The 25070-nt window shown below is 39.7% G+C and overlaps 1 protein-coding gene across 2 annotated transcripts in view; it reads right to left on the bottom strand.

Moving 5' to 3' along the window:
* Window positions 1-22915, bottom strand: part of LOC149828562 (uncharacterized) — a 40253-nt gene extending 17338 nt beyond the window's left edge. For both annotated transcript variants that reach the window (XM_090016882.1, XM_090016883.1), the window contains exons 1-6: window positions 22832-22915; window positions 4444-4524; window positions 3572-3621; window positions 3171-3248; window positions 2413-2470; window positions 2292-2341 (exon numbers count right to left, since the gene is read on the bottom strand). In XM_090016882.1, the coding sequence (XP_089873008.1) occupies window positions 2292-2341; window positions 2413-2470; window positions 3171-3248; window positions 3572-3621; window positions 4444-4524; window positions 22832-22915 (401 nt within the window). The remainder of the gene's footprint in view (window positions 1-2291; window positions 2342-2412; window positions 2471-3170; window positions 3249-3571; window positions 3622-4443; window positions 4525-22831) is intronic.
* Window positions 22916-25070: the final 2155 nt, after the last annotated feature.

The raw sequence follows: 25070 nt of genomic DNA, 5'->3' as shown, positions 1-25070 counted from the left end.
TATTTCTTTTCATAATCCACGAAGGTTTTGCTCACATAGTAGATGGCGTGCTCTATCAGGCTGTCTTCTTTGTATTGCGCCAAGAATCCACCATAGGCATTTTGATTGACAGAAATGTATAAGAGGAGCGGTTTTCCAAGTTCTGGTGGCTTTAAAACGGGTGGATTAAGGAGATATTTCTTGATGCTCTCGAATGACTGTTGACATTCTGGCCCCCATTCAAATTTCACTATTTTCCTTAGTAGATGATTAAATGGTTCGCATCTCATTGCCAAATTAGAGATGAACCGACCAATAGACTGAATACGTCCTTGAAGGTTGCGCAATTGTTTAAGATTGGTCGGTGGTGGCATATCAATAATGACTTTTGCCTTGGCAGGATCCACCTCTATTCCTCTCTTGCTGATTATAAAACCAAACAGTTTGCCTGACTCTACTCCGAAGACACATTTCTGAGGATTGAGTCTTAACTTGTAGAGGATGAGTCGCTTGAAAACTTGATCAAGAATATCAATATGATCCTCTTTTTCTTTGGGTTTAATCAGGATGTCATCAACATAAGCATCTATGATCTTGTGCATCTTGTCATGAAAAATGGCTATCATTGCCCTTTGATAAGTTGTCCGAGCATTTTTAAGCCCAAAGGGCATGATTGTGTAACAAAAGGTGCCCCACGGTGTGGTGAAAGAAGTTTTCGCTTGATCACGAGCTGCTAGCTTGATCTGATTGCAATCAGAGTATCCATCCATAAAAGAAAACATGGCATAACTTGTCGTACTGTCGATCAGAAGATCAATGTTGGGAAGTAGATAATCATCTTTTGGAGTAGCCTTATTAAGGTCTCTGAAATCAATGCAGATCAGAACTTTGCCATTCTTTTTAGAAATCGTCACAATGTTTGCCAACCAGTCTGAATAATCAATGGTTCAAATGAACCCTGCTTTTAATAAATCTTCCAGTCCTTCCTTGACTTGCTGCTCAATTCAGAGATCCAATTTCCTCAACTTCTGCTTGATTGGTTTAGAATCTGGATTTAACATGAGACGATGTTCAACCAGTTTTTGATCCAAGCCTGACATATCCTCATAAGTCCATGCAAAGACTTCTTGATGCTTTCTGAGAAAATGGATGAGTCTGGCCTTCTCATCTTCATTCAGGCTAGAACCAATTCTAAGGATTTTTGGATCATCTTCTGAGCCAATATTAGCATTCTTGGTTGAATCCTATACCAAAGATGATGGTTCATCCTGTTTCTGAATGTGAGCAAACTCTGGCAATTCTTGAATAGTCGAGTCAAATTTTGTTGGTTCTTCAATTTGCTCTGCCCGCTTGACTAACCTCTGTTCTTGCATTTATCTTATGGATTTTGGCTGGCTTTGAGTTATTTGGCAAAAAATTTGGATTGAGAACGAGCCTTCTCATTGATCTGGAAGGCATGTTTTAGTAATCCTGAATACGGAAAATGAGATTTTTAGGAGGAACTACAAGCCTCAAATTCATTGTAAAACACAAAATATGCAAAAATGTCTTAGAATCCTTAGTGAAAGAACTTCCTAATGTCAAATTGATAAATCCATTAGCAACTAACTTTGAGCAAGTTAACTTAATAGCCAAATTAATAGGTTCATGAGTGTATAAAACCTTTGCATACAGTTCCATGATTTTTGCAAATCCCTGCAAAACATAGTTTATGAAGCATTGCACATTAAGATACCTGATAGGTACTAAGCTTGCTTTAAACAAAAGGTTTTATTTATTTCTTTATATTTCTGTAATTTTAGTTAAATGTGTAGAACATGTTTTGCCCTCACAATTTCATTATGAGGGAATATTTATGAAGCACATCCTTCAATTAATAATTTTAGAATTCTACAGATTTTCACCACACCTTGCCCTTTTTAATTTAAAATGTTAGCCATTCCTGTTTGCACTTGTGCACACGCTCATGCATCGCACGTGCACATTACTAGTAATAATGTAAATGACAATTGTCTAAAATGGATTTGCCATCACCCTAATAATGGGGTTCTAGGGTAACACTGATTTTATCATCTTGATATAGAATTACATCATAACAAAAATGCAAAAAGAGATGGAAGACATAAGTACCTTTAAAAACAATATTAAACAATAAGACCCTCAAAAATCATCATATCACATTTGCGATTAAACAAAGAATATCAAATTTCACAAAGAGAATATTGTTACGATCTTAATTATAACCCCACTAGAAAAGAAAATGACATGAACAGCCAATTAGGAAGTCAAATATAGGAGAGTCTCCATATAACCTAGTCTGGTATTCCAGCACTCCGTGCACATTTTCCGCCAACTCCCACTCCTTCACAAGTAAATAAAGTTACAAACAGAGCTACAACAGTAACAATAGTGTTCACTGGGAAGCACGATCACCTGAACTGATTGCATAGTCTGTGCATCAGAAAAATCAATGCCATCTCGATTTATGAACCTAAAGGTGAACGTGAGATGTAAGAATTCAGAAAATTAGGAATAAACAGTAGGAAGAGAAAATTAATGCACAAGAACGGATAAAACAAAATCTGCAAACTTTTTATCTACATCGATGACTAGAATGTGTTTTCCTTGAAAAAAGGAAAAAGTTCAAATATACCCATGGCAGTATTCAAGTGTATTTGTGCAATTATAATGATCTAGAAAATATTAATGGTCCTATTCTTTGATGTATTACTTTACAACTCTTTGTCATTTAAGGGAAGACAAGGAAGTTTTCCCCTCATTATAGGTCAGGATCGCATGGATACAGAGTAAGAGTGTAAGACTTGTTATAAATCTGTCCCATGCCTCCAGCATTTTCTCCATATTTCCACATCCAGTCAGATGGAGGATGAAGATTTAGCTTGTGAAAAAAAAAAAGAGAACCAAGTTGTCGAGATAAAAACAAGACACTTTTACCATGACCAGATAACTGATCAACCTAGGTTGACAAAAATTAAAAACCGCATCTATGGATTTCTAGGTTGTGATATGTCATAATTTTATGCATAAAAGAAACTGTCCTTTTCACCATTTCTAAAAAATATACAAGCATAGATGCATACATATATATATATATATATATATATATATATAAAATCTTTTGCAAAAGTGGAAAAATAAACATATGATAAGCACAGTAGATTTTGACATACGCTCTCATTTTTGAAGGGATTGTTCCATTGGCGCCACCAACAACTGAGATGCTCTTTATTTTAACATCAGACGTAAATCTACAATGTAACAAGCAGTAAAAGTATAAGAGTAAGCAAATAAATAACAATACTTTTATGGCACAGTAAGATAACAGTAAACAATCTATCCACATTTGAAACAAAATAAAAGAGGTAATATCAGATAACGAGACAGAAGATGCATAGTGAGGAAGAAAGAAAGAGAGAGCAGAACAATACATGAAAAAGGAAAATTGCCACATTGTGAATCTTGAGTTTAAGACATAAATGTATTTACTATAAAAAAGAGTCCAATCTTATTATTACAAATCCAATCTACTTAAGTACAAAATTCACATGATAAATTCATAAGGAGCACTTACGGGATGAACACAAGTAACTCTGGATCACCCTCATTGCTTTCCAAAAAAACCTGCTTGAATGAAACAATTAGGATGTTTTCAAATAGAATAAAATCAGAAGATGACACCACTCAACGTGTAAACTATCTAAAAACCTTACAGCAAATGAAATATAAGTATTTAGACCTGTATAACAATTCTTTGCCAATTAAGCTAACTAGATAATGGAAAGACACAATTAGCCCATTAATGGAGTCCAAAGTGCACAAGTTATGATGAATGATCAAATGCAAACTCACATTGAGCACGATGTACAAAAATAGCAAAGTTCTTATCACTTGTTTCATTTCTTTAAAAAACTAGCAAAATTATAAACTTATATACATATTTCATCAAAAGAAATAGATGAACAAAGAAAAATGGTTAGCTACAAATATAATAACTATGTCACATCACAGGTACAGTGGATGACACAAAGATTTTTAAAAAGATGGGTACATGGGTGGGGGCAATGGGTCTGCGCGATGCGAACCCATCACCCATGTGAATGTGTGTACACGGTTGTGGTCCATCTGATCCCCTGCACTCTCCCACTACCTCACTGCTCCCACCCTCCCAAGCCCCTTCCTCCTCTCCCCCATTGCATCATGGATTATAGAAACAGAGAAGATGTAGAGAAATTTAAGTATAAAATTTGTTTTCCTCAAGTATGATAACAGATGTATGCAAACATAAACATATGTTGTGAAGACAAAATAAGAGCATGTGAAACAAACAAGATCACATTTCATGAACTTTATCAACTATTTTCATGCTGCATTAAATTCATGTGTTGCTACAGTCTTATGCTAAGAATACAGAAAAAATGGAATTTCGTACTAAAGATGTAATACCGCTGATGAATCCAAACGGGATTCCCAAGCTTTAAATACAGACTTTACACTTCCTGCAACTGCTTCATTTAATGCTGACACCTTGTAAACCCAAAATTAAACTGTGTCACAATCATCACGAATATAATCATGTGGTTAGAAAACAAGAAAGGTAACATAACCACGAAAAGCCACATCTTTCTGAAAGTTTCCTACAGTGAATTATCATATATTTCAACAACAACAACAACGCCTTCATCCCAAACAATTGGGGTCGGCGATATGAACCAAAAAGAAAATCATTTTGGGTCCTCCACATGAATCCTTCTCCTCCAATCATTTCTATCCAATGTCAAATTATCATATATTTCATGCAACAAAAATGATGAGAACTGAGAAAAAATATAAAAAAAAGAAGACGATGATGATGATGAGACTTGCTTTCAATATATCTAAATAAAAGAAACAGGTGATGAAGTCCAACTTTAAAAGCCAAATCAGCATTTTTGGAGCTTATATCTTCCTGTAATACTTAATCAACTATTGAAGAGATTTATATTTTCTTCCAAATTATTTCTCATGCTAAGCGAGAAAGTTAATAATATGTGCCTATAGTGACTGAATTTTCTTCTACACTGTGCAATACAAAGAAGAACAAAATTTCACAATGAAATTGCAAAATCACGTTAAATCAATGGTGGACACTCTAGCGGTGATGGTAATTCAGCAACAAGAAAGCAAATGATAACTATTACTATTTTGGATTCTGAGTAGACAACAAGGAGAAAAGAACAAGAAAACCAAAATAGATCCTGCAAACACTAAGGGCACTCAAAAGATTGAAGGGAATTACTAATCTAGATCTGTCCAGAGCACACAGATTCGGCAAACCGTACTGCATATCAAGTATCAAATAGTGCAAGAAATAATCACTTAGCACCATGACTGAAAACATGAGAAATGGAAGAACAAAGCAATGCACAGGATTTTTCCTTTCAAAACAAAAACAAAAAAAATAGATATTAATCATATATTCAGATATATTCACATTACGATTTGTTGCCAAGCACGAAGAACTCTAGACATTAGCTTTTATCATCATTAATGAAAATGCTAACCCGTAGCATTTATCAACATCAGTGAAAATGCAAAAGTGATAAGGTAGAACTGTAACGACCCGATCCGGGGCCTCTCGAGCCCAGGTTCGTGGACGTTAGTTTTCAGAGGGAAATTTCTCAATAATCTCAAAAACAAAATAAAAAGTAAGATTTATACATCCATAATAAACTCATAACTAACTTGAAGGTTCATACAGCCATTTACAATATCATAACCATTCAAAGACAAAAGCAAAATAAAAAGTAAAGGAAAATCATACTTCTGATGTGGCTGAGTCGTACTAAGTCCTGTGAGTGGTGGCAGCAGTCTCTGCACCTACAGTTGCAACCAAAAGAAGGGGGTGAGTCTACAACCCAGTAAGATTTCATTTACAAATAGACACGACTGTTGCAACTGTAGTGAGCTTTAAGCTCCTAGTCTTAGTTTAGTTTGCTACTTATGCACACATGTTAGTTATGAGTTTTACCCCCTTTACCGCATCTCTATTATCATTTCAAACAACTCTTCTACTCTAATCGGCTATTCCGGACATAGCCACCTCGGGCGTAGCAACCCATGTAGACAACTCAGAGTCTACAATGTTGGCCAGACTTATGAACCACTCACAAACAACGTAGTCCAAACCGGCCCAGACTACGGACACAGGTGCTACAGCAGCTCGCCGGTTGTAAGCTGGGAGCAAAGGGACTCAAACGGTAGCTAGCCGAACAGCCAGGGTGGCTATACCTGCCCCCAAGATGTTTCAAGGAGCTATACCTGCCCCCAAGGTTTTGTGGTTCATGCTACGTCCTACATGTGTCTAGTGGGCAATGTTTTAACCCCTAAGGGTCACCTAGAAACGTCTGAGATATTCCCAGGTTACTTATGAGGTACACACCTCAACATTACCCTAGACCATGCCTCCTAGTAGAGTTCCCATCACACACTGGGTGGTCATCCTATAGACAATTTTTTTTTTACTCAACATTCTCATCTTGAATTTAATGCGTTATACAATCCTCAATGTATATCCACTAATTACTTTTAACACGTGTTTACATGTCTGAGCTGTTAAGGATGGCAACCCACCACAGATTTATTCACGACACTTACAATGCCCCTCATAAGGCATAAGCGTGACATTTCCCAAGGTAATACCTACCTTGAGACTCTGGAACTCTCCCCTCAATTTTCACATAACGCATCAATCTCATACATGCAATCATGTCATGCCACTTTTATTTCATAATTCAGAAATTATACATGATCAGGTTTAAGCATCACACTTGAACTTTATAGATTCCTAGGCATGCAAAACAGTGTCTCTTTATAATAAACAAAACTAACATATTTGAAGCACATGGAATCATATATAAAGATGCCTAAACTAATTAGCATGTGTTTTAATCAACTAAAGAGGAATTTGCAAATGTTCACTTACCTAGAATGCTTAAATTCCAATTGTAACCCTTGATCTGAAAACAACGAATACCTTATATTATCAAAATTACCAAAACACCCTTAAACTTAATTGTCAGACTCTGACTCCATTTTGTTCACAAATCTCCTACTAATAGATTCTACCCAAGCAGTAGAATCCATGGATTCAAGAATCACATAGATCTGACTTCGAGAACTTAGCTATGCCTTGTATATTTTGTAGGCATATCAAGGGCAAAATTGTTTTTTTGCTCTTTCAATGATCTCTATGTCATCTTTACTTCATGTTACTTAAAGATCCACACTCATAATAGAATTTGACCACTTAGGTCATCAACTCAACTATGATTTGGATCATGGATTCGGTATTCTTGATCCAAACCTGCTTGAAAAGGGTTTGTCTGGATCTAAATCAGGTCGTCTAATTGAATCCAACTTGAGTTTTGGGTTCAAACTAAGATCCAAACCCGAATCCAATTTGTAATGGAAAAATCGAGTCTTTGCTACTTCGATTTTTCCATCGCACTCGATAAATCAATCGCACCCGCATCCGGTTTGTCTCGGTCTAGACTTAGTCGGTCTGACCCATATTGGGTCCACCTTCGGTCTGGGCCGAAACGGTCCACCATTACAAACCCGACTCGGTCTGCTAACTACTTCGGACCCGACTCAGTCCGTTATATATTAATACGGTCTGCTGTCACAACGCACCTATCCACTTCATCATTTTTCTTCTCTGCAACAGTTCCGACAACATCATTGTTGTCGAACTGTTGCAACCTCTGCCGATGGTTCGATGCCTGCGATGATGAGGGCAGCGGCCAGACCTCCTGCCTTCTTGCAGCAGGCGGTCCTCCCTTCCCCATTTTCGTCCTCAGTGGTGACAGCAGCAGAGGGAAATCCTTCGATTACTCTCTTTCTTCTATTGAAATGCAGGGACAGGGTTCTCCCTGTCCCTGTTTTGCTGTAACTCGCCGGCAACTGTGAGGTTGCTGTAATGAAATATGCGGAAGAATCCAAGAATGATAAAGCATTCACTATGTCCCACACGGACAAATGCAACAAGCATAAGAGAGGAAATCCACTAAGGGATATACGAAAGGCCTTATAAAAAGGCTACTCACATGAAAAATAATATCACTATTATTGAAGAGGAGCTCTCAAGAGCAATGCAACATACAAGGGGGGTTCCCCCTATTTATAAGAAAAGGAGACCAAAGGGGCTCCCAATAGAGTCGTTGGGAGCCCCCAACGGTCACAATTGTGACCGTTGGGGCCCCAACAACTCCATTGTGGGGCCCCTTTTCGGTATCCAAAAAGTATTTTAAAAAATAAAAAAATAAAAAATAAAAAACAGCAAAATAAAAGAAATAAAACAAGTACCCCTATTGGGTACTTGTGAAATGACCATAATACCCCTATCGGGTATTATGGTGAATATACATATATATTTATATATATATATATAGATGTATATTAATACATATGTTTTAACACCCCCCTCAAACTTTACGGGGGAATGACCGAAAGTTTGCCAAAGAGGAACAAGAAGCGAGGAGCAGGCAGGGCTTTGGTGAAGAAATCTGCAAGTTGATATTCTGAAGTGACATATGGCAGTGTAACTGTCCCACGAAGATATTCATCACGTACATAATGACAGTCCATTTCAATATGTTTAGTCCTCTCATGGAAAGTGTGGTTGCTGGCAATGTAAATGGCACTTTTGTTGTCGCAACAAAGCTTCGAAGTCCCGGTAATTTCGACTCCCATATCTTGAAGAAGACTTCGAAGCCACACCAGCTCCATTGTAGTAGTTGCCATAGCCCTGTATTCTGCTTCAGTAGAAGACAATGAGACTTTCTGCTGTTTCTTGCACCTCCAAGCAATTAGCGAATCTCCTAGGAAAACACAAAAGCCAGTAGTTGAGATTCGATCATTTGGGTTTCCTCCCCAGTAAGCATCAGTATAAGCTAGTAAATCTAAGGAAGAGATTGAGGATAGGAATAGCCCTTTAGTCAAAGTATTTTTAATATATCGAATGATCCGGAGCACAGCACTCATATGCACAGATGTAGGAGCATGCTGAAATTGGCTTGCAGAGTGCACAGCATGAGTAATATCCGGCCTAGTGATAGTCAGATAGGTGAGGGAGCCTATGAGTTGCCTGTAGGGCGTAGGATCATCCAGCAGAACTCCATCCTCCAGTCGTAGTTTAGCATTGATAACCTCGGGAGTCTCCACCTTTTTATCATCTAAAATCCCAGATTTGGAACATATGTCTGCAGCAAGCTTCATCTGTGACAATATATACCATCGAGGAGAGTATGCAACTTCTATACCAAGAAAGTACCTGAGAAAACCCAGATCAGACATATCAAAATTATGTTTTAACATATTTTTAACTTTAAGAATACCACTTTCATCATTGTCAGTGATGATCATATCATCAACATAAAGCAGAAGGATGATGATACTATTACCTGCACGTTTAACAAAAAGAGCAGTGTCAGTATAACATGAGCGAAATCCCAATTGTAACATGATAGCACTAAATCTATCATACCAAGCCTTAGGGGCTTGTTTAAGACCATATAAAGCTTTTAATAACCGAAGGGTTTGACCTTGGTTAACACTGATTCCCGGCGGAGGGTCCATATATACTTCTTCATTCAACTGACCATTAAGAAAGGCATTTTTAACATCTAATTGGAATATAGGTCATTTCTTAGATGATGCTACCGCAATTAAAGTTCTAACGCTTGTCATGCGAGCCACGGGAGCAAAAGTCTCCTCATAATCGATGCCATATTCTTGTGAGTATCCCTTAGCAACTAATCTAGCTTTATAACGCTCTAAGGAACCATCACTTTTTGTTTTGACTTTGTAGACCCATCGACATCCTATAGCTTTCTTAGTTGGAGGAAGGTGAACTATTTCCCAAGTTTTAGCTTTATTTAAAGCATCTAGTTCAACTTTCATTGCTTCAACCCAATGAGGTATACTTTTTGCTTGATTATAATGGGAGGGTTCATAGTAAGAATGCAAGGCTATTAGACAAGCTCTATATTTAGGTGAGAGAGTTTCATATGAGACAAACCTATTAGGTGGAATTGATTATCTAGAAGAACGCCTAAGGGAGGTCTCTTCTAGGGGTTCATTAAGCCGCAAGAATTTTTCTAAAGCACTAATAGGTTGGGCTTCCTCACGCCGAGTGTATACTTGGAGATTGTCACCATTAGTTGGTGATACATCATTATCATGAGAATCATGAGTATTTTCTAAAACTTCCGGATGACTCAAAGAGTCATCATTTGAATCTTCTAAAAGATCATTGATAAACAAATAATCAATTTCATTTGATTTTTCCAATATGTCAAATCCATTTTCATCTTCTAAAAAGGTTACATCTTTGGAGACAAATAACTTATTGTTTTTATGATCAAAGCATCTATAGCCTTTTTTATTTTCACCATATCCTAAAAATACACATTCTATTGCTTTAGGTGACAATTTATCTCTTTTATGTAAAAGAACAAAGCATTTACACCCAAAAATTCGAAGACGATTGTAGTCGGGTGTCATATTAAAAAGTTTTTCATAAGGAGAGATATTGTTCAATTTTGAAGATGGCATCCTATTGATTAAATAGGTGGATGTTAACACGGCTTCGGCCCAAAAATTTTTAGGAATATTTTTAGAAATGAGTAAGGATCTAGTGGTTTCCAAAATATGCCTATGTTTTCTTTCCGCTAAACCGTTTTGTTGAGGAGTTCTTGGGCAAGATTTTTTATGACAAATGCCATGTTGTTTTAGATATGATTGAAAATCATTTGATAAGTACTCTCCACCCGAATCGGATCTAAGAATGGATATTTGACTTTGAAATTGATTTTGAACTTTTGCATGGAATTCTTTAAAGAAGTTAAAAACTTCCGATTTAAAGTTAAGAAAATAAATCCATACATATCTAGTATAATCATCAATAAAAGTAACATAATATGAATAACCACCTTTAGATAGAACCGGAGATGGCCCCCAAACATCGGAATGCACCAATTCAAAAGGTCTTGTTGTCACAAAGGATCTAATAGGAAAAGGAGTAGACTTCATTTTGCCAAAAATACAATCTTTGCAATTGATATCTTTTTCTTTACAAAACTTGTGTCCAAAAGGAAAAAGATACATTTTAGAGTAACTTGGATGTCCAAGCCTTTTATGCCAAGTTTCAATATTTTTGTCTTGGACATAAGTACAAAATGAGGTATTTGGAAGCATTAAATTATCCATAAAATAAAGGTCTCCCTTCCTATGGCCTTGCCCAATCCGCTTCCCGGACCGGAGATTCTGCACAAAGCACCCTTGAGATGAGAAAGATATTTCACATCCATGGTCGGCTATTTGAGAAACGGAAAAGAGGTTAAGATTTAATTTTGGAACTATTCTAACTTTTGGAACAAGGAAATTTTGAACATTTTTAGAATCAAGAGTTCCAACACCATTTATTTTGAGAAAAGTTTCATCGACCGTAGAGACACAAGACATTTTTGAATTGGTGTGCACATTGGTTAATGCATTTTCATGAGGGGTCATGTGAAAAGAAGCTCCGGAATCTAAAATCCAAGAGTACGTACCGGGAGGTGATGATGAGGCAATTGCGGCACCGGAGGTAGAAGAAGTAGCCTTTAGAATTTGTTGGAGAGCCAAGAAAATTTGTCCAAGAGTATCTTTGAGATCCCCGTTCTTGCCATCATCTTCTTTAGTGGATGATTCTTCAACGGAAGCCACCTTTGGCTTGAATGCTCCATTTAGCTTTGGGCAAACGATTTTAATATGTCCCAGCTCATAACAATGATGACATATAATCATTTTTCTTCCACCACTCCCTTGCTTACCAAAATGAGGTGGTTTGTATGTTTTGACATGATTGCCGGGTTTAGATACGGCAAGAACTTCATCAATGCTTTTACCCATATTATGCCTAGTCTCTTCTTGAGTAATCTCGGTAATAGCCTCTTCTAAGGGAGGAAACGTGGATCTATGGAGAAGTGAGGATCTAACTTGTTCAAATTCGGGACGAAGCCCAAATAAAAATTGAAACAATCTATCTTGTTCCATTTGTTTTTGTCTTAGTACCACATCCTCCATAGACACCCATTTAGGCTCTAAAAGAGCCAATTCATCCCACAAAGGATTTAGAGCACTATAATAGTCTTGTATGCTCATGTCACCTTGTTTTGTGGTTCTCACTTTTTCTTGCAAAAAATAAGCTCTTGCAAGATCCTTTTGGGTAAACATACCCTTCATAAAAAACCAAGCTTCATTTGCCCGGCGGAATTTTGCAATATTTGCACATACCTTAAGTTCAACATTATTCATAAACCATGCTAGGATTTTTGCATGGTTACTCTCCCAATCTTCCATTTGATGATGATAATCTTCAATAGCCTTGAGACGAGCATCGCCTTCAAGTGCTTTCTCTTGATCTTCTTCCATCTTTGTGAGCTTAAGTTGGGGTTCCAGAATGGTCCCCATTACATAACCCCAAAGCTTCTTCCCTTTGAGATTATTCTCCATTGCGGATGCCCACATCATGTAATTTTTCCCATTGAGCTTGAATGATAGATCGATCTTGACTTCCATTGCTACAAAATGGAGGTGAGAGAGAAAAGAAAAAAAAAGAAGTAGAGAGATACACGATTTTACCTTAGAAGATCGTATGGCTTTGATACCATGTAATGAAATATGCGGAAGAATCCAAGAATGCTAAAGCATTCACTATGTCCCACACGGACAAATGCAACAAGCATAAGAGAGGAAATCCACTAAGGGATATACGAAAGGCCTTATAAAAAGGCTACACACATGAAAAATAATATCACTATTATTGAAGAGGAGCTCTCAAGAGCAATGCAACATACAAGGAAGGTTCCCCCTATTTATAAGAAAAGGAGACCAAAGGGGCTCCCAATAGAGTCGTTGGGAGCACCCAACGGTCACAATTGTGACCGTTGGGGGCCCCAACGACTCCATTGTGGGGCCCCTTTTCGGTATCCAAAAAGTATTTTAAAAAATAAAAAAATAAAAAATAAAAAACAGCAAAATAAAAGAAATAAAACAAGTACCCCTATTGGGTACTTGTGAAATGACCATAATACCCCTATCGGGTATTATGGTGAATATACATCTATATTTATATATATATATATAGATGTATATTAATACATATGTTTTAACAATTGCCGGCGACCCTCGTGTTTAGACAACGAACAAGAGCAACAACATAGGGGAATCCCCTTTGTCGTTCTCTTCTATCGCAAGGCAGGGACAGGGTTCTCCCTATCCCTATTTTGCTGCAACTCACCGGCAACTGAGAGGTTGCCGGTGCCCCCCCCCTGCATTCAGACAAACCACGAGAGAGGGAGACTCACCTGACGGCGACCGGCGATGGCTGCAGCACCTCTTCCTGATTCTCCCTACACGCTTCTTCTCTGCTCCTCTGGTGATCGAATGGGGAAATGAGAGGAGGCCCCCCCATGGCTTTTATAGCCATGGGGGTTGCTCGGTTACCCCCTCCCACCTTCTGAATTAAATGGGGGCAGCCCCCTTCCTCTCCCACGATCTGATTCGTGGGATAGGAAGGGGCGTCACCCCCTTCTCCTTCCGTAACCCCCCACGATGGGGGGAGCGTTACAATTCCACCCTCCTTACAAAAAGATTCGTCCCGAATCTTTCTCGAAAATAATTGGGGAAATTGTGCGTGCATATCTGCCTCATTCTCCCATGTAGCTTCATCTTTACTATGATGCTTTCATCTCACTAGGACCATTGGGACAACCTTGTTTCTGAGCTTGTACTTCTTAAATTCAATTACCTCAATTGGTTCTTCCCGAATGCTTAAATCTTTTTGGATGTCTAACACCGACTCTAGTGTATCCAGTATATGTGAAGGATCTGGCACGTACTTTCTTAACATGGATACATGAAATACGTTATGTATTCTGGAAAGCGATGGAGGTAGTGCCAATTGATAGGTTGTAAATCCTATCCTTTTCAAAATTTCAAACGGCCCGATAAATCTAGGACTTAATTTGCCTTTCTTCCCGAACCTCATTACCCCTTTAAATGGTGATATCCTCAAAAAGACATGATCACCTATCTCGAACTCCAATTCTCGTCGCCTTTTATCTGCATAACTTTTCTGACGACTTTGGGCTGCATGAAGTCTTTCACGAATGAATCTGATTTGCTCTTCCATTTGCTGAACCAATTTCGGTCCTAAGGTTTTTCTTTCACCAACTTGGTCCCAGCATAGCGGCGTCCTACAACGTCTCCCATATAAGGCTTCATAGGGAGTCATCCCAATACTAGCTTGGAAGCTATTATTATAGGCAAATTCAATTAGCGACAGAATATCGTGCCATGAGTTGTGATACTCTAGTGTACAGGCTCTCAACATATCCTCCAGCGTTTGGATGGTTCTTTCTGACTGCCCATCCGTCGGCGGGTGGAAAGCTGTGTTCATTTTCAACTGAGTTCCCATTGCTTCTTGAAAGCTTTGCCAAAACTTGGAGGTAAATTTCGAATCTCTATCAGAAACAATGGAGTCTGGCACTCCGTGCAATCTCACTATCTCTTTTAGGAAAAGACGAGCTAATTTTTCAAAGGAACATGTTGTCTTACATGCGAGAAAATGTGCAGACTTTGTCAGTCTATCAACAATTACCCAAATCGCATTCATTCCCTCTCTGGTCTTAGGAAATCCTATAACAAAATCCATTGTTATATCTGCCCACTTCCATACAGGAATAGGTAGTGGTTGCAATAGGCCACCCGGCCTCTGATGTTCAATCTTTACTTGTTGACATATTAGACACTTACTAACATACTCAGCAATATCTCTCTTCATTCCATTCCACCAGAAATTATTCTTCAAATCCCTGTACATCTTTGTACTTCCAGGGTGAATGGAATACTTTGAATGATGTGCCTCTGCAAGCAATTGTTTCCTAAGTTTCTCATCCTTAGGAATACATATCCGATCCCGAAATCTTAGCATATCTTGGTCGTCTACTTTGAAATTTGGATTTTCACCATCGTTTGTTGTTGACCTGATTCTTTCTAACTCTTGATCTAGGAGTTGATTTTCTTTGATTTTGTCCCAAATTTCTGACCCTAAGGTTGTCTGGACAAACATCAGTCGACCCGGAAGACATTGTACTTCTGTTTTTTGTTCAACAATGCTCACCAGCAGACTTGATATGGATAGTCTTGTGACTGATTCTGCTTTTCGACTGAGTGCGTCGGCTACTACATTAGCTTTCCCTGGGTGATACTTCAACTCAAAATCATAATCTTTTAATAATTCTAGCCATCGTCGTTGCCTCATATTCAGTTCCTTTTGAAAGAACAAATATTTTAAACTTTGATAATCAGTGAATACCTCAAATTGTTCTCCATATAAGTAATGTCGCCATATTTTGAGTGTGAATACTATTGTAGTCAATTCTAGGTCATGAGTTGGATAATTTATCTCATGCACCTTTAGTTGTCTTGAAGCATATGCGATAACCCTGCCATGTTGCATCAGAACGCAACTCAATCCTTTATGTGATGCATCGCTATAAACGGTAAAACCTCCAGTGCCAGAAGGCAAAACTAACACTGGTGCAGTGGTCAATCGCTTCTTGATTTCTTGAAAGCTTTTCTCGCACTTCTCATTCCACTCGAACTTCATTTTTTTCTTTGTCAGCTTAGTCATGGGAGCTGCCAATATAGAAAATCCTTCTACAAAGCGTCTGTAGTAACCAGCTAACCCAAGAAAACTTCGAATTTCTGTGGCATTCTTGGGTGTAGGCCAGTTGGTTACCGCTTCAACTTTTGTTGGGTCCACCATCACTCCCTCTTTACTGATAATATGTCCCAAAAATGACACTTGATCAAGCCAGAACGCACACTTAGAGAACTTAGCATATAACTTCTGATCTCTAAGTATTTGCAAAACGATTCTCAAATGTTCTGTGTGTTGTTCCTTACTGGCCGAATATATGAGGATGTCATCCACGAACACCACCACGAACTTATCCAAGAATGGTTTGAATACTCGGTTCATTAAATCCATGAATGCAGCTGGTGCATTCGTCGGTCCAAAAGGCATGACTAGGAATTCATAATGACCATATCTTGAACGGAACGTTGTCTTGGCAACATCTTCTTCCCGAATCTTTAGCTGATGATATCCAGAACGTAGATCCAACTTAGAAAAACAGGCTGCACCTTGAAGTTGATCAAATAGATCATCTATCCTTGGCAGAGGATACTTGTTCTTTATTGTCACCGCATTTAATTTCCTGTAGTCGATACACATACGCAATGACCCATCTTTCTTTTTCACGAACAAGATCGGTGCGCCCCAAGGTGATACCGATGGTCGGATAAATCCGATATCCAACAACTCCTGCAATTGATCCTTGAGTTCTTTGAGTTCAGCAGGTCCCATCCTATATGGAGGAATAGAAATGGGCGTTGTACCTGGAGCTAGATCTATCTGGAATTCGACTTCCTTATCCGGTGGAAGTCCTGGAAGTTCTTCCGGAAAAACATCCACGAATTCTCGTACAATCTCTACTTCTGTGACTGAAAGTTTATCATCATCCTCAGTCTTCATATAAGCCAAGTATCCAATCCAGCCCTTCTGTAGATACCGGTTGGCTTGAAGACATGATATGATTGTCGGTTTTGCAAGTTTTCTAACGCCTTGAAAGGTGATAGTTGAAGTTCCAGGGTGTTGAAAACTGACACTTTTTCCTCGACAATTGATTGTTGCATGATGGTTAGATAACCAATTCATGCCCAAGATAACGTCCACTCCCTTAAAGTCCAGTATTAGAAGGTCTACCGACAATAGACGTTCTTCGACTTGTACCATGCATCCTTGGATGACTTCATCTATATACACTGACTTTCCTACTGATGTCTCCACTTGATACTTTATTTTTAGAGGTACTAGTGAAACAGGTAATAGTGTAGCAAAAATAGGGGTGATGAAACTATGTGTAGCACCTGAATCAATTAGAACATGTGCACTAACACCAGAAATTTGGAGTGTACCTTCCACCACGTCAGGGCTAGTCAAAGCTTCCTACAGAGTTGCTGCATAAACTCGTCCTAGAGCAACTGGTTTCTCCCTAAGTTTTGCTCCTTCTCCCTGTCCGGGCTGGGGACATTTCCTTGCAATGTGTCTCATTTGACCGCAATTGTAGCATTTAATATTCTTTTCTTCACAACGACCTTCATGCTTGAAGCCGCAAGTCCTACAGTTGTTGCCCTTGGAAGGCGCTCATCGGTATCGAGGTTTCTTAGCTTCTGGTTGTTCAGGCTTCTTTCTCTGCTGCTTATTGTTGTTTTCTGCATTGCTTCCCTCCTGTGGCTTCGAAGATCTGTCGTTGCCTTGCCTCTTCTTGAAAAACCTTTGGGACGACGAACTAGTTTGTCCTTGTTGTACTTGCTTTGGTTTCTCTTGTATCTCCGATTTTGTTGTTCGAGCATCCCAAAACTCGTACCGAGATGCCATCTCCACCAACCTGTCGAACCTCCGAATTTGCAGAGGTCCCACCATCCTCAGAACTTCAGGTTTTAATCCGCGCTCATATAGCTTGCATTTTTGCTTCTCAGTAGATACTAAAGCCTTTGCAAATCTGGATAATGAATTGAACTTTGCAATGTAGGCTGCTACACTCATACTTCCCTGTTTGAGCTTTCTAAATTCTTCTTCTTTCTCCATCCTCTCGATCCTGGGAAAGAATTGTTTGTAGAACTTGTTCCTAAAGGTAATCCAGGAAACAAACTCTCCACTTCCCAGGACATCTCTGATGGATCGCCACCAGTACTCAGCATCCCCAATTAAGTTTGATGCTGCGACCCATGCTTTCTGGTCCTCTGGGCACTGTATCGCATCCAGTGCTTTCTCCGCTTGCATCATCCATTTCTCTGTTGCTACTCCTCCAGGAGTTCCGTCGAATATGGGCACTCTCATATTCTTGAACTTCTCGGCCCAAGAATTGCTTCCTGACGCTACTTGATTTTAACTTTGATGCAGTGAATTTTGTAATAGCTCATACAAAATTCTTTCTGTGGTATAGCCGGGATGCACACCACTATCAACTGTAGCACGTTCGTGCCGAGGTGAAACTGGTGAAGCACCTCCACCTTCTGCTCCCATGCTCCTTAGAGGTAGACTATCGGATGCGTGTGGAGACACAGGACCAATGGGGCTTGCCACACTTCTCCTTGCAGAGCCCTCACTCACATGCCTTGCTTGAGAAGGGCCTGTTTGTCTCTTGCTTACTTGAGAACCTCTTGACTAGTACGATGTTCCCTGACGAGTCCTCATACTGCAATATGGATAAAGTGATTACTAAAATTTACGTTTGCTTTCACACAGGTTTGCACATTTGACATAAGAACTTACTATTTATTAATAAAAACAACGTTTTTACAACTTTTCACGGGTTCTTCCGTAATACAACCCGTTACTTACTACACTCACTAGGCAACCATAGGCCCTTATTACATGATTTAAACAAAACAAACACTAAAGTGTCGGGGTACGAGGGGTGTAAGTAGGTTCTTCTTCTTCCTCGGAGTCTGAAGGAACCCTAACTGGTGCTGGCACTGCCATGTTGCTAAGAGCATGTAAGTATGTGTACCTATTCATATGTCCCCTGCCTCTTCTCAGTAAGGCCATTCCTCGAAGATGTTGCACTGATTCTCTTATTTGTTCATTCTCCATGACATTAGTGCCCCTACCTTGTTGCGCCATCGACCCTTAAACACCCTCATGACCGGATGCACCGGGTTGCTCCTGACTTCTCCCGCTACTGGTAGTATTGCTCGGTCCTGCCCTATATTGGCCAAAACGAGACCTGTCGCAGCCCGAGCAACATGCTGCAGCTCCCCTACCACCTCGATTTGCCAGTGAACCTCTCCGGACGTGCCTATATGGAGGACGTCCTCGTGACCCTGGCGATTCTCCAACGGATGGTTGGGGTGGTGCTACCTCTTCCTCTCGATCATTGAACCCCCAGTTGTTGATTATGACTGAAACTGGGGCTGGAGAAAGAACGGGAGGTGTCATACTCCCCATTGCCCTGGTGACGTCCATCATGGCTGTCACGAAGAGCGAAAGAACGGCAACCATCTGATCCGTTTGGATCACTTCAGGATGCCTCTGCCTCCCAGAGTTCATACTGCATCTACGGTCGCTCTCGTTGGCACTATCGTTGTTAGTATTCATTCCTGCTAACAAGAGGCACTCATAAGTTCAGGACCTTCCTATGACTCTTTTGCCACATATTTCTTTGGATTGTTGTAATTATCGTTCTCTTAGGACCTTCAACTTAATTCAAATTCTAACAAAATTCTTCATCTACAATCCAATTTTTTTTCTTATTGAAAACCTGGCTCTGATACCACTTGTAACGACCCGATCCGGGGCCTCTCGAGCCCAGGTTCGTGGACGTTAGTTCCCAGAGGGAAATTTCTCAATAATCTCAAAAACAGCTCAAAATCGTGCCAGAATTTTTTTTTTCTTTTATTCAATACTTGAAGGTCCATACATCCATTTACAATATCATAACCATCCAAAGACAAAAGCAGAATAAAAAGTAAAGGAAAATCATACTTCTGATGTGGTTGAGTCGTACTAAGTCCTGTGAGTGGTGGCAGCAGTCTCTGCACCTACAGTTGCAACCAAAAGAAGGGGGTGAGTCTACAACCCAGTAAGATTCCATTTACAAATAGACACGACCATTGCAACTGTAGTGAGCTCTAAGCTCCTAGTCTTAGTTTAGTTTGCTACTTATGCACACATGTTAGTTATGAGTTTTACCCCCTTTACCGCATCTCTATTATCATTTCAAACAACTCTTCTACTCTAATCGGTTATTCCGGACATAGCCACCTCGGGCGTAGCAACCCATGTAGACAACTCTGAGTCTACAATGTTGGCCAGACTTATGAACCACTCACAAACAACGTAGTCCAAACCGGCCCAGACTACGGACACAGGTGCTACAGCAGCTCGCCGGTTGTAAGCCGGAAGCAAAGGGACTCAAACGGTAGCTAGCCGAAGAGCCAGGGTGGCTATACCTGCCCCCAAGGTGTCTCAAGGAGCTATACCTGCCCCCAAGGTTTTGTGGTTCATGCTACGTCCTACATGTGTCTAGTGGGCAATGTTTTAACCCCTAAGGGTCACCTAGAAACGTCTGAGATATTCCCAGGTTACTCATGAGGTACACACCTCAACATTACCCTAGACCATGCCTCCTAGTAGAGTTCCCATCACACACTGGGTGGTCATCCTATAGACAATTTTTTTTTTACTCAACATTCTCATCTTGAATTTAATGCGTTATACAATCCTTAATGTATATCCACTAATTACTTTTAACACGTGTTTACATGTCTGAGCTGTTAAGGATGGCAACCCACCACAGATTTATTCACGACACTTACAATGCCTCTCCTAAGGCATAAGCGTAACATTTCCCAAGGTAATACCTACCTTGAGACTCTGGAACTCTGCCCTCAATTTTCACATAACGCATCAATCTCATACATGCAATCATGTCATGCCACTTTTATTTCATAATTCAGAAATTATACATGATCAGGTTTAAGCATCACGCTTGAACTTTATAGATTCCTAGGCATGCAAAAAAGTGTCTCTTTATAATAAACAAAACTAACATATTTGAAGCACATGGAATCATATATAAAGATGCCTAAACTAATTAGCATGTGTTTTAATCAACTAAAGAGGAATTTGCAAATGTTCACTTACCTAGAATGCTTAAATTCCAATTGTAACCCTTGATCTGAAAACAATGAATACCTCATATTATCAAAATTACCAAAACACCCTTAAACTTAATTGTCAGACTCTGACTCCATTTTGTTCACAAATCCCCTACTAATAGATTCTACCCAAGCAGTAGAATCCATGGATTCAAGAATCACATAGATCTGACTTCGGGCACTTAGTTATGCCTTGTATATTTTGTAGGCATATCAAGGGCAAAATTGTCTTTTTGCTCTTTCAATGATCTCTATGTCATCTTTACTTCATGTTACTTTAAGATCCACACTCATAATAGAATTTGACCACTTACGTCATCAACTCAACTATGATTTGGATCATGGATTCGGTATTCTTGATCCAAACCTGCTTGAAAAGGGTTTGTCTGGATCTAAATCAGGTCGTCTAATTGAATCCAACTTGAGTTTTGGGTCCAAACTAAGATCCAAACCCGAATCTAATTTGTAATGGAAAAATCGAGTCTTTGCTACTTCGATTTTTCCATCGCACTCGATAAATCAATCGCACCCGCATCCGGTTTGTCTCGGTCTAGACTTAGTCGGTCTGACCCATATTGGGTCCACCTTCGGTCTGGGCCGAAACGGTCCACCATTACAAACCTGACTCGGTCTGCTAACTACTTCGGACCCGACTCGGTCCGTTATATATTAATACGGTCTGCTGTCACAATGCACCTATCCACTTCATCATTTTTTTTTTCTCTGCAACAGTTCTGACAACATCATTGTTGTCGAACTGTTGCAACCTCTGCCGATGGTTCGATGCCTGCGATGATGAGGGCAGCGGCCAGACCTCCTGCCTCCTTGCAGCAGGCGGTCCTCCCTTCCCCATTTTCGTCCTCAGTGGTGACAGCAGCAGAGGGAAAATCCATCGATTACTCTCTTTCTTCTATTGAAATGCAGGGACAGGGTTCTCCCTGTCCCTGTTTTGTTGTAACTCGCTGGCAACTGTGAGGTTGTCGGCGACCCCCGTGTTTAGACAACGAACAAGAGCAACAACATAGGGGAATCTCCTCTGTCGTTCTCTTCTATCGCAAGGCAGCGACAGGGCTCTCTGTCCCTATTTTGCTGCAACTCACCGGCAACTGAGAGGTTGCCGGTGACCCCCCTGCATTCAGACAAACCACGAGAGAAGGAGACTCACCTGACGGCGACCGGCGATGGCTGCAGCACCTCTTCCACCTCTTCCTGATTCTCCCTACACGCTCCTTCTCTGCTCCTCTGGTGATCGAATGGGGAAATGAGAGGAGCCCCCCCCATGGCTTTTATAGCCATGGGGGTTGCTCGGTTACCCCCTCCCACCTTCTGAATTAAATGGGGGCAGCCCGCTTCCTCTCCCACGATCTGATTCGTGGGAGAGGAAGGGGCGTCACCCCCTTCTCCTTCCGTAACCCCCCCCCCCGACCCCCACGATGGGGGGAGCGTTACAAGAACAGAGTCAAATTCCCCGAATAGGTTCGAAAGAAGATGAAATGGGTACCTAATAAAACAACTTTAATCACAAATCTTCCTTGATTAAGCGAGTTTTAAGGTGTGCACAAGAAGAAATTCTACATCAATACATTTTAGTAGCATTTGTGGAAACATGGGACGAAAAGGAAAATGACAGATACATTCCGACAATAAAAATAAAAAGGAAAACGAGCAGACGAATCATTCAAAAAAAGAAACGATGTGGGTACCAAAGAAATTCAAAGAAAGAAATACATTCAGCTAGATTAACCGCGTCTGAATACGAAAGCAAGAAAATTAACAAATAGCATTCATCACCACTTGCGAACACCCAAGTGGGGAAAAGAACACAGAAAAAACTTGAAGATGTATTACACATAAAAAATCGAGAAGGGTGCGTCAGAAATCGAAACTAATCATCGGTTTTGTCCGATTAAGTGCGCACCCACATAACGGAACAAGAAAAACGAAGCATGGCGTTCACATAGAAGGAGAATTTTCCAAGAAAAAATAGAATATGCAGAAAATTCGAGGAGGGAGGCACCTTGGGCAAGTCGATATGCTTGTAGAGAGACCATTCCGATCCGCAGTCGTGCTCTTCGCAGCTATGGTCGTGAAGGCATGCCATTCTCCGTCGGATTTCGGCAAGAGAACGAGAGGCCAAAACCTTAGAGAGCCCTCTGGGGTAGGGGTGTCAACGGGCCTGGTTTACCCGGACCCGAACCGAACCGAACCAAACCCTTTAGGGTCCGGGTATGGTGATGAATAAGAAGACCCGATTAAGACTCAGGTCCGGACCGGAAGGTCCGATTAATAGATGGACCCATTACAGTTTGTGAAATTTTATACCAGACCCACCCGAGTTCCGATTAAGAGCCACAACTTTTTAATGATAAAAGATATGGTTTTATCAGGTTTGGTTCATGTATCCAAGTATGTTTTTTCTTACAGTAGACCCAATTAATCCCAAGTTTGGACCCGATACCGTACTCAAAAATCTAGTCCAAGTAATCCGAACCAAACCTGACCCATTGACACTCCTACTCTGGGGTCGCTTCATAAGCAGGCTACTCTAGAATCTGGAAGTCATAAGGCCGTTGGATAGTGGGAAGCCGATTCATTTTTATATGAAATTGAAAATGGATAATATAGCAACAAATAGGGTTGTCAACCGGTGGGTTTACCCGGACCCAACACATACTAAACCCTATAGGGTCCGGGTATGGTGCTAAACAATAACACTTGGATCTGGACCCGAAGGTGTAATTAATAATACATGGAATCGGTTATAGTTTGTGAAATTTTATACCAGACCCGGGCCCAACCCGAGTTCCAATTGAGACCCACAATTTTTTAATTTAAAAATGATAAAAAATATTATTTTATCCAGCCGAGTTCATGTAGTTCTTATTATGTTCGAGTATGGTTTCTCTTATGGTGGGTCTGATTATACCCGAGTCTGGACCCAATACCATACCCAAAAATTAGGGCCAAGTCTGGTTTCACCTGGGTCTGAACCAAACCCGACCCATTGACAACCCTAATAACAAGTCAAACATGTGATCTATTATCCCATGTAGATGGGAAAATGGCATTGTCAGATTAATGCAAGTTATGATTGAATTGAATGAAACATGCATTGCATGCGAATATGTATGAATACATCTACTTGTATATGGACAATGCATATTAATGAATTAATGTTTAAATTTGAAATATTAGAATGTACTATTAGATGGCCATTGATTGGCATTTACAATTGTGCATCCATGAGCTCGGAAGGGGGGGCTGAATATTTAATTAGATTTGTATAGTGAGTTGTATGGACTTAATGAATTAAAAAGGTTAACCATGTGGCACTAAACTATTGATGCTTATAAGGAGAAGGTAAGTGGTATATATTGACTTCATGGATATTGTTTTTTAGCACAGAAGGTTGCTCCTCCCCAACCATGATATAATATTTGAAATTTTCAATGTTAATTAGATCCGGATATTATCAAAACAAAGAGTTTTCAAAGTACATACTTTAGGGACATATTAGTAATTAATTAAATTTTCAAGGGCAAAATAATAATTTTCACTCTAGTGGCATATTCATGTAAATTCTCTAACTATAAAGGGGTAAAAAGGTAATTTTCTTATTAGGAGTATTTTCAAAAAATTAATTAAATTATTAGGGGTAAAATGGTGATTTGCCACCCTAATGACATGTTTAGGTAAATTCTTAAACCATAAAAGGGTAAAAAGGTATTTTTCAGAACCCAAGGGGCAATCTAATTAGGTGCAATCAGACTGGGGCTAATTTAATCAAAATAAATATGATTAAATAGATTTAATAAATAAAATAAAAACAAATAATATTAAAATAATCCAAAACCATCAAATTCGATGGTCGCCTCCTCTGAGGCTTATAAATATCCCCCACCCCCTTCTCTCTAAACCAAATCCCTCGACCATTGTCTCTCTCTAGCTTTATCTCTCCTGAATTCCCTCCTTCTCTCTATAACTTTGGCCCATTCTCTCTAAAAATTTTAACCCAAACCTCTATCGATTTTCTAGTTTCTTCTGCCAAAACACTCCTAGCCCCTTGCCTCTATTGTTTGATAGCTTCGATTTTTTTGGGAAAAATACAACCCAAACAAATTTGGCCCCTAAAGCATCACCAACAAGTCTTATGCCCAATTCAGTGGTAGATTCGAGTTACCACTGTGGAAGCGCTGCTGAAATCCTCCTAAAATTAGGTAAAAACCTTTAAACCCTAATTTATATTTTTGGAACTA

This window comes from Nuphar pumila, chromosome 9 (assembly GCF_984573655.1).
Source record: "Nuphar pumila chromosome 9, dmNupPumi1.hap1.1, whole genome shotgun sequence".
NCBI lineage: Eukaryota > Viridiplantae > Streptophyta > Magnoliopsida > Nymphaeales > Nymphaeaceae > Nuphar > Nuphar pumila.
This window is presented reverse-complemented; position numbering and strand designations above follow the sequence as displayed.